This window comes from Larimichthys crocea, chromosome XII (genome assembly GCF_000972845.2).
Source record: "Larimichthys crocea isolate SSNF chromosome XII, L_crocea_2.0, whole genome shotgun sequence".
Lineage (NCBI taxonomy): Eukaryota > Metazoa > Chordata > Actinopteri > Sciaenidae > Larimichthys > Larimichthys crocea.
The window spans coordinates 1,901,832-1,926,739 of NC_040022.1; the positions used below are offsets into that span (position 1 = coordinate 1,901,832).

Below are 24,908 nucleotides of genomic sequence, written 5' to 3' on the forward strand. Positions count from 1 at the left end.
ACACTTACAGAAATAATAGAGCAGAGAAAACAGCCTGTCCTCATGAGTTTGACAGAGTTGAAGTGTGTTTGATGCATCATGCCAGGCACTTTAAAATCCTTCAAAAGTTCAACAAAAACCCACACGAGAGGTGAGTGAATCACACACAAAATTATAACTGTTTAAAAACAACAGAGTTTGCAGCATCAAACCTCAGTTTGACAAACAATACCCAACTATTTACTCCCATAAAAGATTCAATTTGAAACCAAAGGAATCAGTTTCAGTTTGAATTCTAACATTTCTTTCACAGAACAAGATGAAAAATCACTTGTGAACCAGGGTGGCTGATTGTAACAAGCTAAATCAGTTCCTACAAAAAAAAAGTCCAAATGTTGAAGCAGCCAGGATGTGAGAGCAAAGTCAGAAAATCAACTGTACAAAACAAAAAACCTGAACGATGAACCATCACACGCTGTAAAACCTTACAGAGTGTCTTACAGAACAATGTCACAAAACGTTTGAACCATTTTGCATCAAATCAGGAGATCATCAGTAAAATGGCTGCAAATGGCGGACACCATATAAATCTTAGTAGCAGACTAAACTGAATTCATAAAGTAAATATGGCTACAGTGTGTAAAATGATAAGTGAGAATCGAAAATGAACTTGTGTGTTTGTTCGTGCAGTAACGAACGAGTCTCCAAAGTTTTTGGATTCAAAATACAGACATTTTGTCAGAAACAGTCACAGTACACACAAACTGGTCTCACCAGAGTGCTCCACAAGTAGAAATGGAAAACTATAAAACATGTTCAGTGTCTAAACTGGTATATTACAGCACTGTAAAGTCTCAAAGAGGGAAAGGACTTAAATAAAATGTCTTTCCCACCTGTTGGCAAAAGTACTGATACAGTACAGGACAGCCAAATAATCCTCATGAAGAAGGCATTTCAGGAGCTTCACTTCCCTTTGTATTACACGTGAATTCATTCATTAGAACAAGTGCAAACAGTATGGCAGTTTTCAAGACTCAAGTGTCCAAAATAACCATAAAAATCAGTTGGTAACACACTGATGTAAACATGAAGCACGTGCATCGTGTTTACGTTCAGGAGATACCAAAGACATTCACGCACAAAATATTAATACAAAATGTGTAAAAGTTGTTTTTTTTTTATAATGTACAAACTATAAAGTATCATAAAACATAAGATGCATGCGGCATATTCAAAGTGCAGTTCTGTTAAAATCTTTCTGAATATGCAAAAATATTCATTTAATATAAACTCTTTGAAAAAGTCCCAAACTAGTTGGACCATTTAAATTGATCTTGTTGCTATAACCCGCGGGAACAATCGCCTCACAGTCACGACCTGATACGTCTCGTGAATCAGTGTACAGACGTCAGAAACACTTTTTTTGAGGTTCAGATATTTCTTAATAATACACTTACTGTATTTGCTTAGAAGTAGTTGGGTTGTGTATGAAATTAGGGACTCTCTTCAGAGCGCATGCTGAAATACTTTTCTTCTCACGTTTTAAATCTTATAGAATTACCTGAACTTTGTCAAATTAAAGCGCTCTTTACATTCAAATACCGGACAATGACGTGTTGTTCTACACATGCTGCACACGGTATGTGCTCAACATTCAATATTGACTGTTGCAAAGTGCAAAGAAAGGGTGTGGGATACTTTTTGCAACTCTCTTTGGGGAATATTACAAACACAAGAAAACTAACTGTCAGTGAAGGTGTTTTCATACCTCACTACCTATATACCACATACGTATTTTGTAACGTCACTGTGCTGTAACACTGGAGCTATGTGTGACAATCCATGTGCGACCATTTAACGTTGTCATTTTCCCGACGTAGGTCAAGATTTTGTTTCAGTTAAAGGAAGCTTTTCCTTGCTGCTGTCGCCAAGTGCTTGCCCGTGGTGGGAACTGGTAGATCTCGGTGAATATTCTAAAGAGTACAGTCTCGACCATCTCTTATGGAAAATGTCGTGAGATAACTTTTGTTATAATTTGGTGATTTATAGATAAAACTGAATTGAATATTTCATAATTTGTAAAACTGTGATGAAAAAAAAGTCACACACTTTTGTATTCTGTTAAAAATGCGTACAATAGCGGTGTTTCTTTAGCAATGATCTTTGAGTGGAGAGAATAATAATTAATAAAAATGTTAATTCATTATTGAAAAGCAGTAGTTGGGTCCTGCTGGACAGGATACACAAACTCTAGTAATGCTCTCTGTGCTCTACCTCAAATCATAATGCATATCCAAATTATGACCAACTATGCCCAAACTACAACTTTACTATCCACTTTGAAAACTTTTCTGCTGTTAGATGATCATTGTCTTTAAGCTTAACTTTGGCTATTGATTACCTGTACCTTTTCCTGTAGTGGTAAACTATTGATTATCTTTACTGCAAAAGGCCACTAAGGATTTGCACTCTAATTAGGAGAGGGTCAAATAAACAGATAAATACTTCTCCTCTGTAGCAAATGAAGATGAATTTAAGTGTAAGCGATAGGTTCATGGCTCAGTTGAAGGCGTTTTATCTACTATCGGGGTCCAAAAGCCACAAAAGTCCCTGTAATGTGTCGACAAAGGTGTTGCTAAAGAAGCAAGAAACAGATAGAAGACCTGCCTGATAAGTGTCTGCACACAGATCGATATTACAGCGTGTAAATAAAATAAATAAAGGTCAAAGTGCTTGAAGATTCAATATTCCAGTGTGTGAGAAGATGCAGAAAGAGTGCTCTAATTAGATACTGAAGCCTCAGCAATCAATTACATGTTTTTGTGTAGAACCGTGAGTGCATGCGACCGAGCCGTGCGGTTTGTTTTCTGACTGCTGTGGGCTATAGGCAGGAGTCCTGGAGTATCTGCAGGTCGTAACTGTCCAGGAAGTCTGTGGAAAACACGCTAGTGGGTGTCTGAGGACCCAATGGAGCCAGCGTGGGTGTTTCCTCTCCCCTCACTCCTCCCATTGTTAGGTCCAACCAATCCATACTGTCCAGCCCGTTCCCCCCCTCAGCTTCCATGTCGAAGGTATCCATGGGAGACGGGGGATGGTCGAGGATGCTGGGAGTGCACAGCATTTGACTGTGGAGGTCATCGATCAGAGTCAAAAGGCCACCAGGCTCCACCCCAAGGAGAGGCTTACCAGTGGTGCTTTCAAGGAAATCCTCCAGGCGTCCACTCCCGGTGTTACCGAGGTGTTGTCTCTCTTCTGTGTTGTCCACGAGAGTCTGAAGCTCGGACTGCACCGAGGCGGCCAACTGTGGGGTGTCACAGCTGGGTGGGACGGGAGGTGATAGTAACAGCTGGAGTGGCGAGGGAGGAGGGGAAGAGGTAAAGGATTTTGGGTTTAGACGGTCCAGAGAAGGATCTGGTGCTGGTTTGAAGGTGGTCGGCATTTCTGAAGGGAGAAACATGTAAATTAAACGTAGCTCCCAAACACAAACACCATGAATCATCACATTTCTAAGTAACTGAAAAAAGAAATATTATCACATCGCAACTTACCTCCAGTCTGCAAAATGATGTCAATAAAGTCATCTTCATGCTCCTAAAGGACAAACATAGAGGGAACATCACGTCACCCTTTAAAGTTCACGTAACAAGAAACACCCCCAAGGGTAGTAAAAATCACACATTTTGGATAATGAGCATTCATTTTACAGACGTGCAGTGCGTCATACTTTGTTATCAGGCGATGAGGCAGCTGTCTTAATGGAAGCTGGAGACAGAGGACTAAACAAGACATCCAGACCGGGGCACAAGTCCTAGAGGATACGAGAGGAGGGAGTGAAAGACAGATGAAGTTGAGATTTTCCAAAGTTATAACAAAATCCGTTTCTAATGTGACAGGACGGTACGAGTCACCTTGAAAGATTATCCATGTCATCTGGAGATTACTTACAATTTGAGAGGAAGGTGATAAGGTGTTTTTCCCTGAGGGAGCACTCTCCTGGTCCTTGAAGAAAGGCTGCAGACTGGGAGGTGCTGACAAACACTGAGACACTTCCTGCTGAGGCTGGTCTGCGGATACGTGAAGTCCCCCGTTCTGTGGCTCCAAATGATTGAAAAGAGTGGAAAGATAAGTCTCCTTACCTTTGACTTTATCTCTGCTGAGAAACCCCCTACAACACATTCAGTGGTACTCGTTCAAGGATTTCTAACTTCCTGCCTTCTTCACTAACCTTTAGCCTACTGCTACCCCTGCATTAAGAGTGTCACTGAAAGGGTAAAGACTGCTGACAACAGGAATATGCACAATCAGCACACGGTTCCACTGAATCTCGACATTTTCCGTGGCAGGATTTGCTCCGGCACCCCTGCACTCAGGAGAGATCCTGTACGTCTCAATTAGCCGAGATGCGACTTCGGTCTTTGTTCTTCCTCCGTTAGCGACATAAATCATAGTAATGGATGGTGTCGTTAGAGTAATTAGCAAAGCAATAATAATCAGCATTGTGATAGTGTCAGACAGTCTTATCAGGGACTGCCGTCACTGTCTCAAACAGCACACGTCATTAACTTGCTGCTGGACTCACTGGAGCTCTCTTTCGCCCCCGTGTTCTTTATGGAGCATTAACACTGTTCTGTCGTTGCTCAAGTGGAATTCGTACGAGGAATCTTCTCGCTGTGAAGCGACAGTGCTGCCCTTTTTCTCTCCTCTCTCTTTCTTTTTCAAATGATTTCCTGTCGTGCGACGCAGCTTATGTGGTTGCAGATTCAGATCGTGGCTCACCTTTGTGTTTTGTTGCTTCAAGAATCCCACGTGTGCGCTCTGTTTGGTTTGATTATCAGCTCTGGGCAGCTGAACGAGGTTGTGGCCAGGAAGTTTGGCCGGAGTGGACTGTTGTCGCTGGTGGAAGAACAAATTGACAGAGTGGTTAGTTTTGTCAAACGCTGAATATGACAATAAAACGCAGATTTTTTTTTTATGAATCACCTCCCCACACACACACATCCGCAAACAAGCTGCTGGAAGCGAGTCACGTACCTGCAGTGGGATTTGATTGGTCGCTTTGCCATCAGGCGCGTCGCTTCTTTGGTTCTCAGTGACGTGACTGCTCAGTGCAATCAGGAAGTGGTTACCGTTGCTGTCGGTGACCAGAGTCGGGGCGGAGTTGCTCTTAAGGAGGTCCAGTGGGAAAGAGGGAGCCGACTGCTGGTTGAGGCACGTTTGAGACACCTGTTACAAAAACAGACGAAAACCTTTAGAGGAAGACTTGTGTACATTTGACTTCAGGAGCAACCACAGAACTCATTGCTGACCTGCGGTGACTGCTGCTGTGCCCGTTGTTTCTGCTGAACGAGCAGCTGCTGCTGCTGCTTCAGATGTATCTTGGTCTGTATCTGGATCTGTTGCAGTTGTTTCGTCTGCTGCTGCTGCTTGTTCTGCTGCTGTAAAAACGACTTTTGCTGCTTCAGTAGAATCTGTTGCTTCAGCTGCATCTGCTGCTGATGTTGTTTGGACTGTTGCTGCCGCTGTTGCTGCTGCGACTGCGACAGCTGCTGCTGCTGTTGTTGCTTGAGCTGCTGTTTGTGAGATTTCTTCTTCCTCTGCTGAGAAAGTTTCTGCAGGTTCTGCTGGTTCTCCAGCGTCTGATTGCGGTTCTGAACTGTCTGCTGCTGGTTCTGAGCGTTGTGCTGTTGCTGCAGCAAAAGTTTCTGGATGGCCTGTTGCTGGGCGAATTGCAGAGTGGTTTCCTGGAGACATATATGTTGTTGTTTCGTCGGTGTGCTCATCTGCTCTGGCTTTTTCTGCGCCTCCTGGGTTTGGGTCGAGGACTGTGGTAATCCACGAGTGTCCGGTGATTGAATAGTTGTCTCAGACACAACCTCCTCTTCCTCCACGGCTTCCTGTTTGACAGTTACCTTGGTAACATCCAACTCACATGACACTGGAGGGGGGAATGAAGGATGGCCTGATGAGAGAGGGACACTGGGCTTATCAGGAGGTTCTTGTTTAACTCTTACAAGAACCAGCGGCTCTGGAACTAGTCCTCCTCTCTTACCGTGCTCCAGCTGCATCCTCAGCACCTCCACCAGCCTCTGTTTCTGCCTCAGCATCCTGGTCAACTCCTCTATCTGCTTGTCTTTCTCCTGCAGCATCTTGTCTTTGTCCAGAGCCACTACTGCTGGAGCTGTGGTTGTAGTGGTGGGGGCAGTTGACGAGGCCAGGCAACGTTTCTGCAGAGCGGCTGCCTTTAAAGAGAACTGACACGGCGCTGGGGTGGAGCACTTGGGCTCTTCTTTAATGTTAACGGGAAGCTGAGCGGCTAAACACGGCTGCAGGCTCAACTGGGTGAGAGGTGAACTCATCTAGACAGAAAGAGAGCAAATAAAAATAAGTAAACATAACGTAAGAAACCTTAAAGTGCAACTTCTTGCTGTTGGACTGGCTGAGCTTCAGCATGATGATCCGATATAGGCTGTAAATCAATAATCATACTCAAAGGTGTAAAATGAGTGCCAAGTTTCAATCTATTTTAACAGCAACAAAATAATTCACACCATTTCCCCCAGGGCTTCACTGTTAAAGCTGGTATCGTCTGGGCTCATGGCACCTGGCGAGTGTTCAGAGGGGGTGAGGGGGGAGATGTTGCCATCGCAGAGGAGCTGCTGAGGGGCGGTTGCACCTGGAGTGGCACTGCTATCTGCATCAGCTACACAGAGGTAAAGAAAGTGTTATTTGACATTTGGAAGGAAGTATAAACAGAACACATTTTCTCTGCTGTCTTTATCTTTTCTTAAAGTGAGGAGTGGTGATTGATTTCACAGTTGGTCCCACCTGAAGGTGTCTGAAGGCACTGAAAGTGAAACTGTTGCTGTTGCTGCGATGTGCCTTTGTTGGTGGCGGTTGCAGCAGTTTTGGAGGATTTTCCTGCTCCTTCAGCCCCTGGCCCCGTGGTACCCCCTGCTGTTGGAGAAGAGGTAGTGTCGCTTCCTCCATTCAGCTCCTGGTAGGTCCTCAGCCTCTCGATGAGGTCATTTTTGGTGCCAGAGACCGGCAAGCTACGCAGCTTCAACTCGGACTTCAGTTCAGCGACCTGACAGGAGATGGAGTAAAAGAGAAATTGAGTTTGAAGGGCAAGAGCGTCGAGATGAGGATGAATATCAGAGGAAGATTGTAAAGGATCAAAGTAAAAAGGTGGAGAGAAAACAAAAAGACAGAATAATCCATCACTGTCCCTTTCTTTGTCAGCTCAGAGACGGCAGCCCACTTTTCGGTGACAAAATGTTGTTAACAGAGAATCTTTTACATGTCAACTTCTATCCACCAGTTACTCCATCTACTCGCTGCTGGTCTTCACTGTGCTGACTGTACAATGAAAATGCACTACAGTACTGGTGAGATATGCGATTGGGACATAAGCTATGGATCATGAACCAACTCTGCAGGTTTCTTTTGGATTTGTGTGTTGTTGCAGCTAACCTTCATTTCGTCCAGGTTTGGGGGTAGAGACGTTGGTTTTGTCCCACCTAAAGGAGCAGAGCTCTGTCGGCTGTGACTGCCCTGGTTGGAGGGCGTCGTTGACGGGGCGGTGACAGGTCGAGGAGGGGAGGAGGTGGTCATGGAGTTGGAGGAGGAAGAGGAAGGCTGCTGATCTGTCTGAGGTCTGTTGGACAGAGGGAGGGAAAAGATTTACACAATTAGACAACTTAACGCAATTAAACTAAAAAGTTTTAAGCACCACCTTGAATCGTGATACATGTTCCCACCCAAATTCCCACCATACAAGGCCAATGCTCCTTTGACAGTTCTCCCAGATAAACTCCCCTATGCCAGCCAGCAAAACACCTCTTTCCCCTAAGTCTTACTATCCACAACAACATACTTGGGTGGTGCAGGCAGGATGGCGTGGTAGTTGTAGTGCTGCTGCTGCTGATTGAGGATCTGGAGCTGCAAGAAAAGCTGCTGCTGCTGGAGGATTTTGGCGTAAGATGAGTCCAGATGAGGGGGGGGCTCTTTATCTCCCTTCTGGTCAGGTGGGATGTATTGATGGTACTTTAACTTTTTAATCTGGAAGGCAACACATCAACGTTACGACAAATAACCATTTAAGAACTACAGCATCGTGTGCATCTAATACTAATTTGCTTCCGCTTTAGGATCATACGGGTTCACTGAAATCTGTATTTTCTGCACGTCTAAAAACAGAAACAAAAATCTACCTTTGGCTTGGTGTCCTTTGGTTTTTTGTGTCTTTGGGCTGAGCGGTCAGAGTTTGGTTTCGGCTGGAACTGAAAAAACAAAACAAAAATCGAAACAATGAGCTGAAAGACGCTACAACAGTAGCAGCAGTGATCATTTTCTGTTCATGTTCTGTTCCCTAAATCTTTATCGCTTTGTTGGCTGTGATGGGACGTCGCTTACCTTGATCTGTGAGATCGCACCCGTCCTCTGGGCAGATGGTGCTGCTGTCCCATTGGTCAGCTTCAATGAGGGGGAGGATGCGGAGACTGATGGGAGAGGAGGAACAGGAGGAGGGACCTGATTGATGAAGATGAAAACAAACTGTAATCACTGATGGCTACACCATAACCTGACTTAGAGATAGACCAATAAATCAGCCATGGCCGACGTCAGATTATTGGTATTGGAGGACAGAAATGCAGAACAGCGTCACCATTACAGTTAATGGAGTGAAGCTTCAGGCTACATAATTCAGACTCATGTTTTCCATGATACACAACATGTCACCCTCTCTGGAGCGATCGTACCTGTGTAGGAGATGGGATGCTGCTCCTGGTCAGAGTCTCTGGTGGAGAAGGCAGAGGTAGCAGTCCAAGAGGAGACTCCTGGCTCACCGACTGTTCTGGAGACAGACTGCAATTGCTGTCCTCATCACATGACGAGTTATCACCCGAAGCCTTTGGAAACTGTGTCTCTGAGAGGGCAGAGGAGGGAAGGATTGATATCAAGGCAGATAAAAAAAACATGAATGCAACTTCAAAAAAAGAGCACTTGGTTCTTTTCCACCAGCGAGACACAACAAGCTCTTTGCCTCAGAGTGTGTGTGAGTGTATGTCTTGTTTGTGCACACTGACAGGCTGCACAGGAAGCTGCATTTACAGGTGTTGCACCACCGGATTCCTACCTATCATCCAAACACAGCGCACCGCGCCGATGAACTAGCACCGCGTGAGCAACCCCCAAAGTCAGCCAAGATGATCGCCAGTCTCCAATGTCTGCTCCAGAACTGTCAACAAGTGCATTTACATGATGGATGCTGCAGAGTAACCTAAATAGTTGGCCTCCTAATGATTGTCATTTAATGGACATATATGAAAACCAACTGCATAAAAACTTGTCGAGCAAAGGACAAATGCAGCAGGTAGATATGTCCTCCGCCACAGGAGTGAATCCTGTTAATTTTTTCCCTCAGGCGTATCATATAATCATGTTATTATCTTGCAGACTTTTGAGTCTTTCAGGGATTTAAGGACTAAAGTTACCTACTTAAATCCTGTGGACTTAGAAAAGAGACTTTTCTTTTGCTGGCGGATGTGTGTTATTTAATTACAGGAGCTCCTATGAGCCAGAGCAGACAGCTATACAAAATAAACTGCTGGCCATTAATTCCCCATCAGCAGGCGATGATGAAAAGACAACATGGGGCTGATTTAATACCCTCAGATGCAATAATGTGATGACTTCCCTTACCGCTGTGCCGTGACAGTGTGTGTGTGTGTGTCTCTGTGTGTCGTGCTTTGTGTGTGTGTTTGTATCTTTGCATGTCAAATCTGTGTAACTCTCGTGTTCCCGCCGCTCCTACAGTAAGTGGCGGTAATGCAATTGCGTTTATTGCGCGGCGGTGACAGAGACGGATAATCGACTGACACTGTACGTTATTGAATCTCGGCCTCCACGCATCAATCAAGCAGCTGGATCCACCGTCTCTGATGTCATTATTTAATGTCTGACAGGAGTGGCACCGGACTGAAGATACACAATAAAAGTTAGCTGGCTCCTCTTCGATTGTGAATGTTGTAATAGAAGAGGGTGAAAATGGGATCGTTCTGTCACAATATCCAAATTACAACTGAGTGAAATCACATTCGTTTGGAGTTATAACTCTTCAGTTGGTATGTAATTCTCCTAATAAAAGATAATGGGTCTTATTAACAGACACTGTGTCCATTTAAAGCCGACAGCAGAGAGGGAAGAGATGTCTTCATTCACGACGAGAGAGCGCAAACATGATTTACTTCATCCTAGTTTAATGTTTCCCACGGCGGTGACTGTTTGAGGCATTAATACTCAGGTGGGGGACTTTGTGATGAACATATTGGACGTGAATATGTCTTTGTCGCCTGGCATATGTGTGTGTGTGTGTGTGTGTATGTGTGTGTGTGTGTGTGTGTGTGGGTGAAGCACAGCTGAGCCATCTCAGGTGATAGCTGGAGGAGGGGGCCAGGTGGGACGTTCTGTCAGGAGCCTCAAACTGTGGGTGTGTTTTGATATATCGCACTTTTATATTTATATTACAGCTCTCTCGTCCACATATATGCAGGGCATGGTTTATTTAAAAGGTGTTGTCGGTATGTCCCGTCTATCAGGGGTCATAAAAACCCTGACTAGACTTGACTAGTTCGACACCCAGACTATACAGAGCAACATGAGTATTCAATTTGAGTCATGTTTTTTGGCCACCTGATGAAAATGTTTGACCTCATTTGATTCAATGTCAGCACCAAAATATTGGTTTATTGCTGGTGTTTGGTTTAGTTTAACTTGATTTTTAAGTTAATGGGATCTTACATCTCTTAGTGAGTGTATTTTTTTGCTGGGGCCAGTGTATTTCTTGAGTAGTTTGCAGTGGGAGTGCGGTGCATTTACATTTACGTGACAAGGCGTAGAGGGTCTGTTCTGCACTGAGTGCTGCAAATATTTTTCCTAGTTGCATCAGGGCGGGATAAATACCACCAAGACCGACCATCACATCCTACATGTACAAGTGCTGAATGATAATGACAGCGGAGGAGAAATTAATACTGCTGGTCCATCCTCTCTCCTTATGCGCTTCAGCCTTCCCTTTATCCAGAGCACGGGCCGCAGTAAGTACTCTAACTCGTGCAGACATTTTTAATCCGTGAATTCAGGCACTTGCAACAATAAATTAAGCGTTAATCAAGCGCTACCAGCTGTGCGTGCTCAGGAGAGAAGCTGATCTTTTCAGCTGGAAAAAGATACTTTGGTAGACACAGCTCGACTTCATCTAGCTTAGAATTGACTCTGTTAGTCAGATGTCATTGTGAGAGGAGTTATTGGAGTCCAACAGTCCAAGAAACTGAAATAATTGTAGAAACATTGAATTGTTTTGGATTGATTCCTTGTGTCATCCAGACACCTCGTGGAGGTGCAAATGACAAACTGAATCCATCCAAAAGCCTGGCCTGGCTTACCTATGATGGCCTGTTTAATGCTGGAGTGAACAGGCAGGATGTTTTTGTGGATCAGCTCCATGGGCCCCGGCCGGTGGGAGATTTTATCGTTCAAATCATCAGCGAGGCGAGCCCTCTTCAGCTGCAGCTGCTTGGCCTGAAGTGACGGCTCCGCTGACGTCTCTGGAATCAGGCACAAACCAAACGATGGACACTGTGATCCGATCCTTACAAGTTATTTGTCACGCTTGCCTAAACTCCAGACAAATAGGAGGCTTTATGTGGCACTCACCCTCCAGGATGTGCATCCTGATTAGTTCAGATCGCTCTGGTCTACTCTTGATCTTCCTCTTGAGATAGTCTTCAGTCTGGAGACAGAGAAAGACGTGTTTATCATTTTCCATAACTGCCCATTACCTCTTATGTTCACACCTAGTTCCTCTCCTCATTATATACCATTCAGTGGAGAGGTTGCCATGTTTTTTTTTTTGTCAGATTTGCACCCACAGTCCTGTCAAATGAACTTAAGTACCTCTTCATCAACACTTCATTCATTTAGACTTATCTGTTACTTTCAGAAAACAGTTTGTTTATCCATTAATTTCTAATTACATTCATCCATTATTTCTAGGTCTTCTCCATTCACAATTTATTTATTATTTTTAGCTCATTATTTCAATTTGTTTAGCAATTACTTTAAAGGAACAATATGTAACTTTATGTGTAACACTGTCATCTAGCGGTTAAAAGGGGTACTGCAATCCAAATTAAAAATATTGGCGAGCCGTCTTCTCCCCACCCCTCCTCCTCTTCCTCCTCCTCCTTCAACCTCTTCAGTCTGAGGTGCGAAATGACGACACGAAGAAGTTTAATTTGGTTTGTGTCTCTTTGTTTGACGGAGAGAAAGTGAGAAAATTTTGTCTGACAACATCAGAAATGAGCACTGTGCCATCTCTGGTGACATAACATGGTAATTTTCTGGTTTAATACAGTAAATATTTTACATAGTGTTCCTTTAATTGTGTTTTTTTTTTATATACTTGACTCCTTTATATTCTTTCCACGTACCCCTGCTTAGAAAATAACTGATGTGATGGATACTTTAGATGAAATGCACCTTACAGTCCAATGAGACTATTCATTTCTTGTGTAGATGGCCTTATCTCAGCTCTTATTTGTCATTTCCAGCCTCTCTGTATTACACGAGTACTCAAGAATTTCTGTAATGACGTCAAATGTCAAAAGGCTTAGAGAGAGACAGAGTGACTGTCTGCTTCAAACGGGCCAGTTTCGACTCCAGTGATTAATTCTAGGAGGACACACTCACCCGTGCTCGTTCCAAGCTCCGTCTCTGTTCGTGGAAAGCAGCTGAACTTTTCAGTGCTTGAAGAATAAAGAAGGGAGAGAGAGAAGGAGAGAGAAGGGGGGACATTAACATGGCTGTGTGTACATTCATGCCACTGAAGGGAAATGGAGAGCAAAATGGTTTTAAATGGCTCTTTGCTTCTTCGGTTCACTTCCAGTTCAGTCTGAATATATTTACTGATGCTGAGGATTACTGCTCTTATATTTCCAAAGCTTTTCCTTTCTCACAAAATATGTGGGCCATGTAAGCGTTTGTAAATGCCTGCTCTCACTAGTATAGGCTCACATGTTTATAAGCCATGACAGAGCAAAATGCATAATAGCCTGGGCAGTGGTCCCATTAACGGGCTCTGTAAAAGAAATCTCAAGGTAAAGGGGAGAAATGTAATGGGATGGACTTTTCCACTCCAACGAGCCTCTTTTACAGCGGTGGAATTTGTGAAATCTGTTCAGCATACACAAATAACTCAAGCAAGACTTCACTGTAGGCCTGTGATTATGTAAAGACGAAGGGATTAGTGGTGCTGGAAACCTGAAAGCCTAAAGGCTTGTGATGACACCAAAAATGCAGCTTATCTGTACAGGCATTATGATTTTGTCTCTAAAACAAGAACCTTCAAACTATTAAATAATGTTGTAGTACTGTACATGTGAGAATACATACGCAGGCAGGTTATAGGAGTAAACAAATCCAGCCTCCTCGCTCGGGGAGGACGTTACAAACCAGTGGTCAGTGTAAAGGCCTCACAAGCAAAAAAAAAACATGCATTTTATTAACACCATTTGCTCCACTGCAGAGTTGTAAATTGAACTTTTTATACCTGGCAAATGCTTATTTGTTGACCAATCATAAGCCCTTATGAATGAGGAAGAGGCTGTAAGAGACAGATAAGAGGCAACGTTGAAGTGAAGTTATTGTGGCACTAAACATGGATCAATCAATTAGGACATTTTAGTCTGACCACCAGAAGTGGTTAAAGAGGGTGTTATGATGTATTTATGCATGCAGATAAGATGATAGTGGAAAGTGGAAGGCAACTAAAGCAGTCTAGAGCAGTTGAGTTGCCTTGTTTGAATCTTTCACATACATACGAGGCAACCAAGAAGTTTTCAATGGCCAAACGTGGTCACCAAACATCAACCCAACTGAACGTGTGTTTAAACTGTGACACCGGACGATTCCAGACAATCAAGTGAGAAGTGAAGATGCAGCAAATGCCGGACCAGGAAAGAGTTTCCACCCTCGGATTAACTCAATTTCAAAGCCACATTTTCATTTCAAATCCAATGTGATGGCACTGACGCAACAACAAAAAAATGTGTCGCTGTCCTAGAAACCCCTGGGGTAGGACTGCTGGTACCTGCTCAAGCCTGAGTTCACGTCGCTGAGCACTGTCACACCGCTGGTACACACTCACTCGAGCGCACCCTGAGGACATCACCCCTGTTAGACCTCTCATCCATCCATAAGGGGATTATGTGGCCTCTTTGAGGGTGTACGAACCTGCCTGCCAGTCAGCTACATGTGAAGTGAGGTGGTGGTGGTGGTGGTGATGGGATGGAGGGAAGGATGGATGGATGGATGGATGAGCACAAGATAAGGTTTTGGAAGTGGGGAGGAGAGTGAAAAGGATGGAAATAGATAGGAAGAAGATGGAGAATCGGAAAAATGGATGGAGGGAAGACGGGGAGAGGAGATAAATGGAGAGAGGCAGCTGGAAGAAAAATGGGGACAACAGACCGAAGGGCAAATGAAGAGGAGGAAATAGAGAGTTGTGGGATGAGGTCAGAGAGAAAAGACTCAATTATGTGCATGAGTGGCTGCATCACGGCTTCTTGCCACCATGCTAAAGCTAACCAGCATTCCCGGTCTTTGAGGCTGTCTTTTTATGTTCAGTGGGCTGATGACTAGTGGCTTAAGCAACTGGCTTGTCCTCTTTATATTCCGACAGCTCAGCCGTTTAAACCCTGTGATTTATTTGTCAGCCTCATGACACACTTTAGTTTCAATAGCCACAAAATTACTCAAATATCACCGCTGTCTTCCACAAACATTTGTACATAGAGTAGCCATTTCTTCGTGAGAGCTGCTCCACCTCCACCAATATCATACAGTTAATTATCACACACATGTACACAGCAAATTTCTGGAGTTGAATAATCTGGAGTTAGACAAATAAGTGTGAAAGGGTTACATTTCTGAAGTTTAGACTACAGCCTGGGTTCAGGGATACTCTTCTTTAGAGTAAATTCGATGGTTTAACATGGACTCTTGAGTTGATTTGAAATAACAGCGAGTTTATTCAAAGGACCAGATTTCTTATGTATATCCAGTTGTTGTGTTGACCTCATCTAACTATAGTGACGTTTGTCCTCATACCCAATTCAAAAATAGCAGTAGCTTCGCCTCAGCATATACTACATACGCTTCATACTGCATGTAGTTTTTCGTTTGTGTTGCTCACATCATTCAAGCAAGTTCCACTGCATGTCGGTAAACTACCAGGTCTCTAACTAACGAATCTTTGTTAAAATGCTCCACCAGTATTAAGGTTCAGCTTAGCTAACCTGATCACCACATGTAGATGAGCACGAACTTGAAAAAATGTTTTCACACATCTGAGAAGTGTATAAATAAAGTGCTAGCTAGGATATCACTCTGCGGGCTTATTATAGCACACAGCCTACCCCACACTGCATGCAAATGCAGACACAAACACCCACGACGGCTTCTAATTTTTCCAAAAGTCAAGTTCCAACAAATTCAAACTGATGCGTAACTCGTTTAAATTCATTTTAATGCAACTCATTTAGCAGCCAGTCAAATAAATGTCCATCTGTCTGCACCCAGAGAGACTTTGGTGTAACTGAATTCATCTTATTGATGACTTTGGCCTCTCCACCATTTTTAATGGTGGGATAGTGTGAGGGAGAACGGACAGCGAGTGATAAAGACATATCAAGCACAGACAGTGAGGGCAGAGAGAGAGGGAACCGCCACAGTTTCTAAGTGAGGTCAAGAGGCTGTTTGTGAGACTATCGACCGGGATCTGGAGAGGAAAGCTTCCTTTGAGGTCTAATCTGATGTTTTATAAAATGGACTGAAGGAAGGAGCTGGAAGATGGGGGTGTTTGGTGGCATACTGGCAGGAAAGGTCAGTGGAAACAAGGGCAATAAGGTGCAAGATGAATGATTAAAGAGAATAAACAGGATTGTAATGTAGGATTGAAGCTACAGGGATACAGGAATGAGACTGCTGAAGGAAAAGACATAAACAGAAGGATGAGATGAGTCAGAGGGGGAGAGCAGCGATACAGAGGTGGACGTTGTAGGGATGTGATCACTACAGTGTGTGTCACAACTGTCTACAGTCTCCCTGAGAAACTACTGGGACAATTATGATAAAGGTCACGTAACAGAGGAGGGTAGCTGAAATGTCAGCGGCTAATTGTTCTGCCGCGTCCTTACTCTGACATTAAACACATTCAAATCCACATCTGAACTTAACTATTTCAGAACTACACCCTAAATATAATCAAGCAACATGCAGACCTGCATAACCACAGCCAACATATTACAGGGTCCAACAGTTTGTTACGGCTCCCAACGACGCTTCTATCAAGCAGCAAATCTTAAATTAAAGAGAATAGAGTCTCATGGGCTAATTGGATGAAACCATGTTAAGAAAACATTTTGATCTTGGTCGGTCAGAGGGAAAAAAACACAAGTCAGCAGACAGAAGTAGCTATGTGTGATGACACTCACTCCTCTGGTCACACTTGGCCGTGTCTCTCACTCTATCTTATTTCCTCCCACACATACATACATACATGCACACCACGCAGACAATATTAAACTCAAGAGTACACTCCCCTCATTGTCAGCGATGGTCAGTTTTTTCTCCACCAGTCATGGGTCATGAGCCAGGCTCGTTATATAGAAGAGAAGAACTGGTCGTGTATGCATTTGTGATGCAGAAGAGAAAATATTCTTTCATCTGCGAGTTACAAGGTAAATAGTTTGAGCTGATTCAAGCATTAAAGAGATGAACAGATTTGGTTAGGAAGCAGAAGCAGATAAGAGGCAGCGTGCAAACGCACTTCCTGTGTGACAACGTGTTTCATGAACTTCAATATTTGTGAAAATAAGCGGCACTATTCTACTTCAGCGAGCTAAAAATAAATAAATAATGAAACGAACAAACAAAATGGGACTTGTAGCATTGATGTGTCGATCATTGGGGTCATCGCCTCGTACAGAAATGTATGTTCCTCATGTTTATTAATACCAGAACATACTGCTATTAATAAATGTACCCGTCAGCATAAAGCTATGCTGTTTAATGGAAATGACAAGTTCTATTGAATGACTCTGACAGAATATGCATATAAAGCAGCTCTGAGCAGCTTTTAAGTAGCATTTTGTGTTTGATGATGCACAGGGGAAATCACTTCATCAGATAAAAAGAAAAAAACAGCTAACGGATGTTTGTGATGGCAGTTGAAGCAGGACCTCGGTTCACCCCTCTTTCAACACTGAAACTGCCGTCTGGCAGGAGATGATGATGGCACTGTCTTAACCACAATCCAAATAACTTCAGAGAACTGCTGCAAGGCAAAAACTCAAGCGATTCACACAGGTAGTGATGAATGAATGAAAACCTCAGCATGAAGTCAAGCCAGGAAACGGATACACTGTTAGTCTTTCAGGTACAACTAGCCCAACAGCTCAGCGGTAAATCCTACTTTCTGTCCTCAATAGCCGGCTGCACCTCAGCTTTGTGTACCCAGTTAACAAACTGGAAATGAATAGTTAAACTGAGCCACAGCTCAAGCTCTGCAGGATGTTGTGTTAGGTTTTATCTGTAATCTTTCACCTGAATACCGCAGTCGCAGCACATCTTGTATCTTTTACATGTTCTGGTCCTTTTTTGTGCCACTCTGATGGACCTTTAAGTTGTATTTTATTCTACTCAGTTAGTCGATAAACAGAAAATGGATGTACAACTATCACAATAATGTCAAACACTTGATTCTTTAATGGGGGGATATTCTCAGGGACTGTTGGTTGAATAAAATAAGCTTTTTGAATACATCACCTTGGGATGTGGAAGATTACAGACCACATCCCAAGCAAAGAAAATAAGGATTACTGGCAAGGTTGTAGTGAAAGGTCGTAAATGAATATGCAGAACAACTCCGGCACTGCGTGATGCAATTCATCATTTTTAAACTGCGTGACATCCCAAGTCAGAGTTACAGTGATGTTTACTGACAGGCGTATACAGCATGTTTGTCTTCTGTCTATTTTCACTTAAACGTGATGAACACTGATCTGAGGGAATCGTAGCTGACTGGTGAATGAATGAAACTAAAAAGGGTGAACCAGCCATGTGTTAAATAATTCCATGACATCATGAACAATTCATAGTCTGAAGGTTCTCAAAAATAGAGACAATGACTAAGCATGGATCAATTCTTCTAAAATATACTGCAGTCTACTTACGAGGCATGATCCCCTGGTTGACCAGCTCCTCTCTGGACCTTCTCTGTTGTAGCTTCAGCTGGAGAACTGAAGAAAGAGACAGAGAAACAAAAGTCGGTCACTGCAGAATGAATGGAGAGTCTCTTCAAACTGTTAACACATCACTTCTACCTCGGGTTCCCAGACACAGAAAGCCACAAAGGTAGTGACATTACTCATAACTTTGCAAGTTGCAAGAGGAAAAACACAAAATAAAAAGACTCTCTGTTTATGTGAGTAATGTTTGCCGTCGCATCTGAGCTGCTCTACGGAGCTTTTTATCTACCATGTTAGCTGCTGATGATCAAAACTGGTTCTCCGCACTCACTCTGTGTGAAGACATACAAAGGTTATGTCACACACACACTACAAAGGGAAGGAAAAGACACGAATATGATTGCACACACGCACAAAACCGCACACAACAGTTTCCTGTTTCAAGTATTTGATTAAATAGAAGCGCACTTCACCTCTGCTTTTGTCACATCTCACCACCAGAGCGCTATGAAGTGTGACAAAGAGAGAAAACAAACGTGTTTCTTGTAACTTCATTCATCCGAATGTTCACAATTCTTTATGCAGCTTGTCCTTAACTAGCCTCACATTTTCTCATAAGAAATCATACCTACACAAAGTTTTAGGGCTTAACTGTCAAAATGAAAATATGAATTGCCAGGAAATGATCTTGTGCAGATCAGCAGCTACTCTATATCTGGGTTGTGAAATCAGCATAAAGTGTAATAAAATATGGCACCTGAGAACATTTTTTGGTAGCGAGCTCTTTTCCCACAGTTACAATATTAGTTCACACTTTAGCGCTGCAGAGCTGTGGCTGAAGTGTTGCACTGTGGGTTACGTGCAGTGGCGACTACAGACTCTATGAAGAGTCAAGGTCAAGGTCATCAGATTCTTATGACACCGCCTAGAGTGTGAACCGTGTATGTTTTCACCTTGTAATATTCATAATATAATATTTCCTAATTTCCTAAACACGCCCAGTTTCACAGTTTAGAGTCACACAGTGTGAACAGCACAAAGAAAACACACTCGGCGCCAGGTCACTCTGTCTCATCAGAGCTGATGTGAAAGGACAAATCCATAAATTTAAAATTTACTGCTGCCCCTTCTGGGCTGAAGTCAATCACACCAATGACATTCAAACTGTAGCTCAACTTTCCTCAGCGCAGCGCTCTTACACCACGAGCTGAGACTGTACATGAGGTCACCTGTTCACAAGTCAGGTTAATATTTCAGATGTTTTGTACAGGAAGGAGGATCACAGGCCGGAAATCATTGAATCTATGAATGAGTAACTCAAAAGGAGATATGTTTTATTTCAGATTCTGTAAACAAATGTGGATAAAGCCAAACTATAAAATGAATACATTTCTTTCTTTCCAAAACTATATTCATATAAAACAACACATTAACACACAGCACCATTATGAATGACAATCTTTTCAAGCAATGTTTCTATATGATCTAACACACTGTACCAAACTTTTTTGACTCGTACCTATTTACAGTACACCACCAGTCGAGAGTCGTGTTTCTGACCACCTGCTGAATGCAAATCCAAAATTCACTCTTCTTTTAGCTCTGTTTTGGTCTCTACCAAAATCTGTTGAAACTATAAGGCTCTTTATCCACTACGTAGTCCGCTATGTTCAGTGTACAGTGATTTTTTTTTGCTGAAAATCTGCTGCAGCTAAAAACACACAAATAGATGAAAGCAGTTACAGTGAACCAAAGAAAGACGATATAAAGGAACGGCTCAGTTGCTAATCTAATAATAACTTTTAAGCTCAGTAGCATGCTATAAGTTCTTAATAGGTTATAGTTTTCTTAATTATAATTTAGTTTATATATTATAAAGTCCAGTGTGTATGATTTATTTACAGAAATTGAATATTCAGAAGTTTGTTAGAATGAGAACTAAACCCTGACTCTGAATGGGGATTTTCACATTTTTCATGAGTTTAGCAGCCACTATAGTTGGATGAGGCAAGCAGTTTTCAGTTGGTTGCAACCTCTCCACTCGATGCCACCAACACAGGACCTTTAAGGATGAAGACTGATGGAGTTGGAATGACTTTAAAGTGATCATACTGGGTGTTCACTGTGTCGGGGAGAGAAAAAAATCTCAATTTGGCCCTAGAACCTGCCTGAAACTACATCCTGAACTCCTTCTCCTGGATGCCTCATCTACTTCTTTCAACCTCTAATTCTTCCATCACTACAAGGAGACTTTCTTCTTTTCTGCTGGTCAAAAAGCCAGGCAATGTCTCCCTACATGAGCTTTCACTCAATTACTTAGAAAAAACATTGATCGTTCTCCTGCGTCTGCCCCTCTTGCTCCTCTTCTTCAGTCAAACTCTAACTTTGCCTTTTGTAAATGTAACTTTTTCTACACATTGGAAAAGATCTGTGTGTTTCAGCACTGCGTACATTTCTTTGTATTCCAGGTTGGTAATAATGAAAACAAACTCTGTTGCTGTGGCCTCCTATACTCCAGGCAGAATCAGCAAACAGTCCCTCTGTGTGTCCTGAGATAAAAAACATTCATCTTTCTTTGATTTCTGTGATTAGGACGCGGCTGACGCAGGATTGGTGCAGTTTCTCTCTTTTTGGATTTAACTGGCTCCTGCAGACAAACACGGCCATGCTAACAAAACAAACACTAACACAGATACTCATTGCAAGTCTAATATTTGCAAACACGCACAAACGTACACCGGAGCGCACATTAACCGTGCATAAATAAACACAGATATTTTAATACTTCTACTTACGGCGACATAGTGTGAATACACACACACACACAATCATGAAACATACCCACACACACACACACACAATACTTGTTTTCGTGGCAGATGATACGCGCCAAGAGATGACAGGCAAGTGATGCAATGTGCTGATACAGAATCTATTCTGGGAAAGTGTGCTCATTGCTCAAATAACAGCGAGTGTACCTTCACTAAAGAGCAGTTTAATGAAGGCAAGACCAATTATACTAATCATACAAGACCAGACGTGAACTAAGTACAAACTGTTTTAAAGAGGGAGGCAAACAAAACAGTGTAAGCACCTGATATTTATAGACATAGTTGCCATATTTTTGCTATATTCTGTGAACAGAGTCTCCCAAATCTTTCACACTGACCCTTTAATTATGCCCTTTTTTATTTATAGCTGTTTATAATTATTAAATTCCTTCCTTAAATATCGTGCCTGCATTACTGTGGCTGTCACAAGTGTCCCATTTAAGGGATCGTTGCAAAATATGTGTTTTTATACATAAAACATAAGTACATTTGTTATTCTCTAATATCAGGCTCAGCCAGTATTTGCTGGGTTCTACTTATTTATTTACAGTTAAATCAGAAGAAATTAGCCTTGTTTTGTGGTGTTACAGGCTCCACTGAACAACAAACACGTCTACTATGCTCCCAGCGTGCTACTAGTAAGACAAGTGAAGATAAGATAGACTTTAATGAAGCCACACCGGGAAAATTCACGTCACAGAAGTTTAGTTGTCTTACCATTTAAGCTAAAATTAGTGTCTCTGTAGCGTAACGTCATCGTTATCCACGGTAGTGAAGAGGGCGATGTTTTTCTAACGCCAGGACTAACTAGCTCTACAATATAGTACAAGAACGATGCCGTTTCTTTGTCCTCTGTGGATAATCAGCTGGTGAAGGAGAAAACTTATTGCATTCAGCTTTATCCTGCAGTCTTTAAGATGTAGCCAAGTATTTCAAGTCGATAAGGTGCATACTGAATATGTACGAGAAGGAGAAACAGCAGCAACAGGAAATAAAAGAGGGCTGCTAACTGCTGCTTTGTTTTGATGGTTTAGTCACTTCAACTTTAAAGACGTCTTCCATGAATTATATTTTGCCTTCCCCCCTGAAGATATATTTCAATTTTACTCCATATTCGGTCACTATCTTTTCAGTCTGCAACTCTGTCCTTTTACTCTTTATCACTCCGTGTCTGCTGTTTTTCATTATCCTCCCTCCTCTCCTGGGAGAGAGAGAGAGAGACACGAGGAATCAAGCTTACCAGTGTCACCTTTCAAAACACTGCTTCAAGCACATTTCTATAGACTGGGATTTATAAATCTCTTCTGAACCATGTGGATTTATTGAATCCGTTCGTATAATTTGTCTGCGATCCCATTAAAAAACATTATTAAGTGCTGAAATGAACTTTCTCAGCTGTCTGTTTCTGCGTTGCAATTTTCTGCTAGCGTAGTACTCACTGTACTTTGTGCTCTCAGTTTCTATCCCTAACCTGTGCTCCTCCTCTCTCTCTCTCTCTCCCATGCTCTCTCACACAGTTTTCTATTTGTGTCCATGTTGTAACCTCTTGGAACTTAATCCCTCAGGACAGCCAGCTGAATTAGAAGGAACATTACTGTAAATTGCCAACACACACACACACACACACACACATCAAATAAGTTTCAGCGTATGTTGGTTAAAATTCTGCCAATATATCTTATTATTCCCATTGATTGGAATGAGGCCTGTGTGACTCTGCACACTGTATATACATCTGTAACAACCCAAACGGCTTCAATATACTATCTAACAGCTGCAGAAGAGGTTTAAGTATGATGTCGTGACTTTAAATCGTATTTTTAGGGGTTGTCTCGATCCATGTCATTACACTTTAGACGTCTCTGGAAGGTTCTTGCAGTTCGCAGAGTTTGTCCTCTCCTAAATCGGTCTAAACTGCTACCGAGTCCAGCTACAGTCAACAGGTTGCTGAGTTCATGTGCTCAAGGCAAAGTGTGCTGTGCCCAGGCTGGACGAGCCCCAACTGTAACCCAGCCACTTGTAGAGTATCTGATCCACTTAGCACCTGAACTTACCCCCCACTGGGAGGAAGACCCACACACTTAAATCAGTCGAAGTAGTTCTTTTAAATCGAAACCTTCAAATAATTTCAACATTGTTTCTCTACTGCGGCTTGAACGCTGGCACCTCCAGCCTGCATGTCAAAGTGTCCTTGATGTCCTTGAAGACTCCCGAAGGCTGTGGCATCGGTGCCTGAATGTGCATGAATGATTAGCTCCCAAAACTGATAAGCAGTGCATGGGTGAATGAAATATGTGGCGCAGAAACTCCTTGGGTGGTCAGAAGATGAGAAAGGGGCTGTACAAGTACAGACGATTTACCGATGATATCAAGGCATCAAGCTACTTTTAAAAGCATTTCAAGATTGAACTATACACATCAACAAATATGTACTGTATGCACTCTGGATTCAAGACACACAACAGGTATCCCACCTTGTCTGAGACTCTGACAGGCCTGGCGCTCTAACTCAAACCGTATGGCTCTCTCATCCATGTTCCTGCTGATTGGCGGAGGCCTGAGGGGGGCAGGGTCAATGCGGACACAAGGCAGGTGTTCCAGCATGGCGAGTGCGATTAAACTCGGAAATTACTCTGAATGAGACTCCTTGAAAGCAGCTGCAAAGAAAACGAGGAGCTGGAGGTGGGCCGCGGCTTAGTCCAGGTGTTGGATTTGTGCAGCTGTCGCGAGCCACAAGTCTGTACATCCACAAAACAGAGCAACGTAATCCTCTTTGACAAAAGCCGGATGCAGGTGTTAGAGAGTTTCAAGCAAAGTGACGCATGAAAAGAGATTTCTCTTCATCAAAACAGACGTTTACCATCACTTCTTTGGAAGAATAACACCTTGATTAGATTAAATGTATCATATTAGTGACATAAAACTAGCGTGGATAACTACAAAGCTACCGTATCAAAGCTACTGCGCAGCTTTAGAAGAGCTTCTGCTGTGTTTGCTGCAGCTAAGGGACTGACGTGGTTGTGTGTGCGTTCACGTGTGTGTCAAATGTCGGTGAATCCGTGATCAAGCAGTCTGTCACAGCTGTTGCTCTACTCAGTCATTCGGCCGTTGACAGACGCAAACAGGCGCACACGAGGACACACACACACACAAGGACACACACACACACACATTCTGAGTGGGGACCCTTTGCTCCTCAACAAATTCCTCTCACTTAGCACTTCTGATCTGAGCTCAGTCTGGGGTCAGTGGTGTACACCTGTGGGAGCCCTTCTCTGCCGCCATGCCTTCAGGCCTAAAATCATTATACACACACACACAGACACACACACACACACCTGCTGCCACTCTACATGCCTGCTATCTTTTCTGTCTGGTTTGCCTTTTTTTTTGTTTGGCTGTCTTTTTCCGCACCTGTTTGACTTTTGGGGTTTTCCACTTCCTGCTCACCAAGTTCGAAGGACTCAAACTAAAGAACATTACTCGTCTGACACAGTTCAGTACCGGAGAGGACATCTGAAATGACTCTCTGTCAAACAAACATTCATTACAGATACAACTAGAATTAGCAGCACGTTAACTTCTCTCTATTTAATTCATATACAAGCGCATTAATAAAGAGGGTAACAGTCTGAATGCAATGAATCTTAAAGGTCCAGTGTGTTGGATTTGTTAGCATCTATGTGACAGACTAGAGGATCTGTGGCATGTGTAGATATAAAATGGTCATTCTGTGGTAACAGAATAGTTGTGCATATCATTTTTCGACCACATTCTGCAAATAGCCCGA

The 24,908-nt window shown here is 42.8% G+C and overlaps 1 protein-coding gene across 8 annotated transcripts in view; it reads right to left on the minus strand.

The window, feature by feature from the left end:
* Nucleotides 1-573: 573 nt before the first annotated feature.
* LOC104922921 (myocardin-related transcription factor A) overlaps nucleotides 574-24,908 on the minus strand; it is a 35,153-nt gene continuing 10,818 nt past the window's right edge. For 4 of the 8 annotated variants that reach the window (XM_019266006.2, XM_019266004.2, XM_027285316.1 and 1 more), the window contains 19 exons: nucleotides 18,273-18,338; nucleotides 13,589-13,642; nucleotides 12,730-12,785; nucleotides 11,695-11,770; nucleotides 11,424-11,585; nucleotides 8,739-8,905; nucleotides 8,392-8,508; nucleotides 8,190-8,258; nucleotides 7,853-8,037; nucleotides 7,450-7,633; nucleotides 6,805-7,063; nucleotides 6,528-6,679; nucleotides 5,286-6,335; nucleotides 5,011-5,202; nucleotides 4,756-4,872; nucleotides 3,925-4,077; nucleotides 3,704-3,787; nucleotides 3,528-3,570; nucleotides 574-3,420 (listed from right to left, as the gene is read on the minus strand). In XM_019266006.2, coding sequence (XP_019121551.1) covers nucleotides 2,861-3,420; nucleotides 3,528-3,570; nucleotides 3,704-3,787; nucleotides 3,925-4,077; nucleotides 4,756-4,872; nucleotides 5,011-5,202; nucleotides 5,286-6,335; nucleotides 6,528-6,679; nucleotides 6,805-7,063; nucleotides 7,450-7,633; nucleotides 7,853-8,037; nucleotides 8,190-8,258; nucleotides 8,392-8,508; nucleotides 8,739-8,905; nucleotides 11,424-11,585; nucleotides 11,695-11,770; nucleotides 12,730-12,785; nucleotides 13,589-13,642; nucleotides 18,273-18,338 — 3,746 coding nt within the window. In that variant the 3' untranslated portion in view covers nucleotides 574-2,860. Of the gene's footprint in view, nucleotides 3,421-3,527; nucleotides 3,571-3,703; nucleotides 3,788-3,924; nucleotides 4,078-4,755; nucleotides 4,873-5,010; nucleotides 5,203-5,285; nucleotides 6,336-6,527; nucleotides 6,680-6,804; nucleotides 7,064-7,449; nucleotides 7,634-7,852; nucleotides 8,038-8,189; nucleotides 8,259-8,391; nucleotides 8,509-8,738; nucleotides 8,906-11,423; nucleotides 11,586-11,694; nucleotides 11,771-12,729; nucleotides 12,786-13,588; nucleotides 13,643-18,272; nucleotides 18,339-18,576; nucleotides 18,619-23,592; nucleotides 24,072-24,908 lie in introns of those variants that run through there. The other 4 variants (XM_019266007.2, XM_019266009.2, XM_019266011.2 and 1 more) reach the window with 4 other exon arrangements.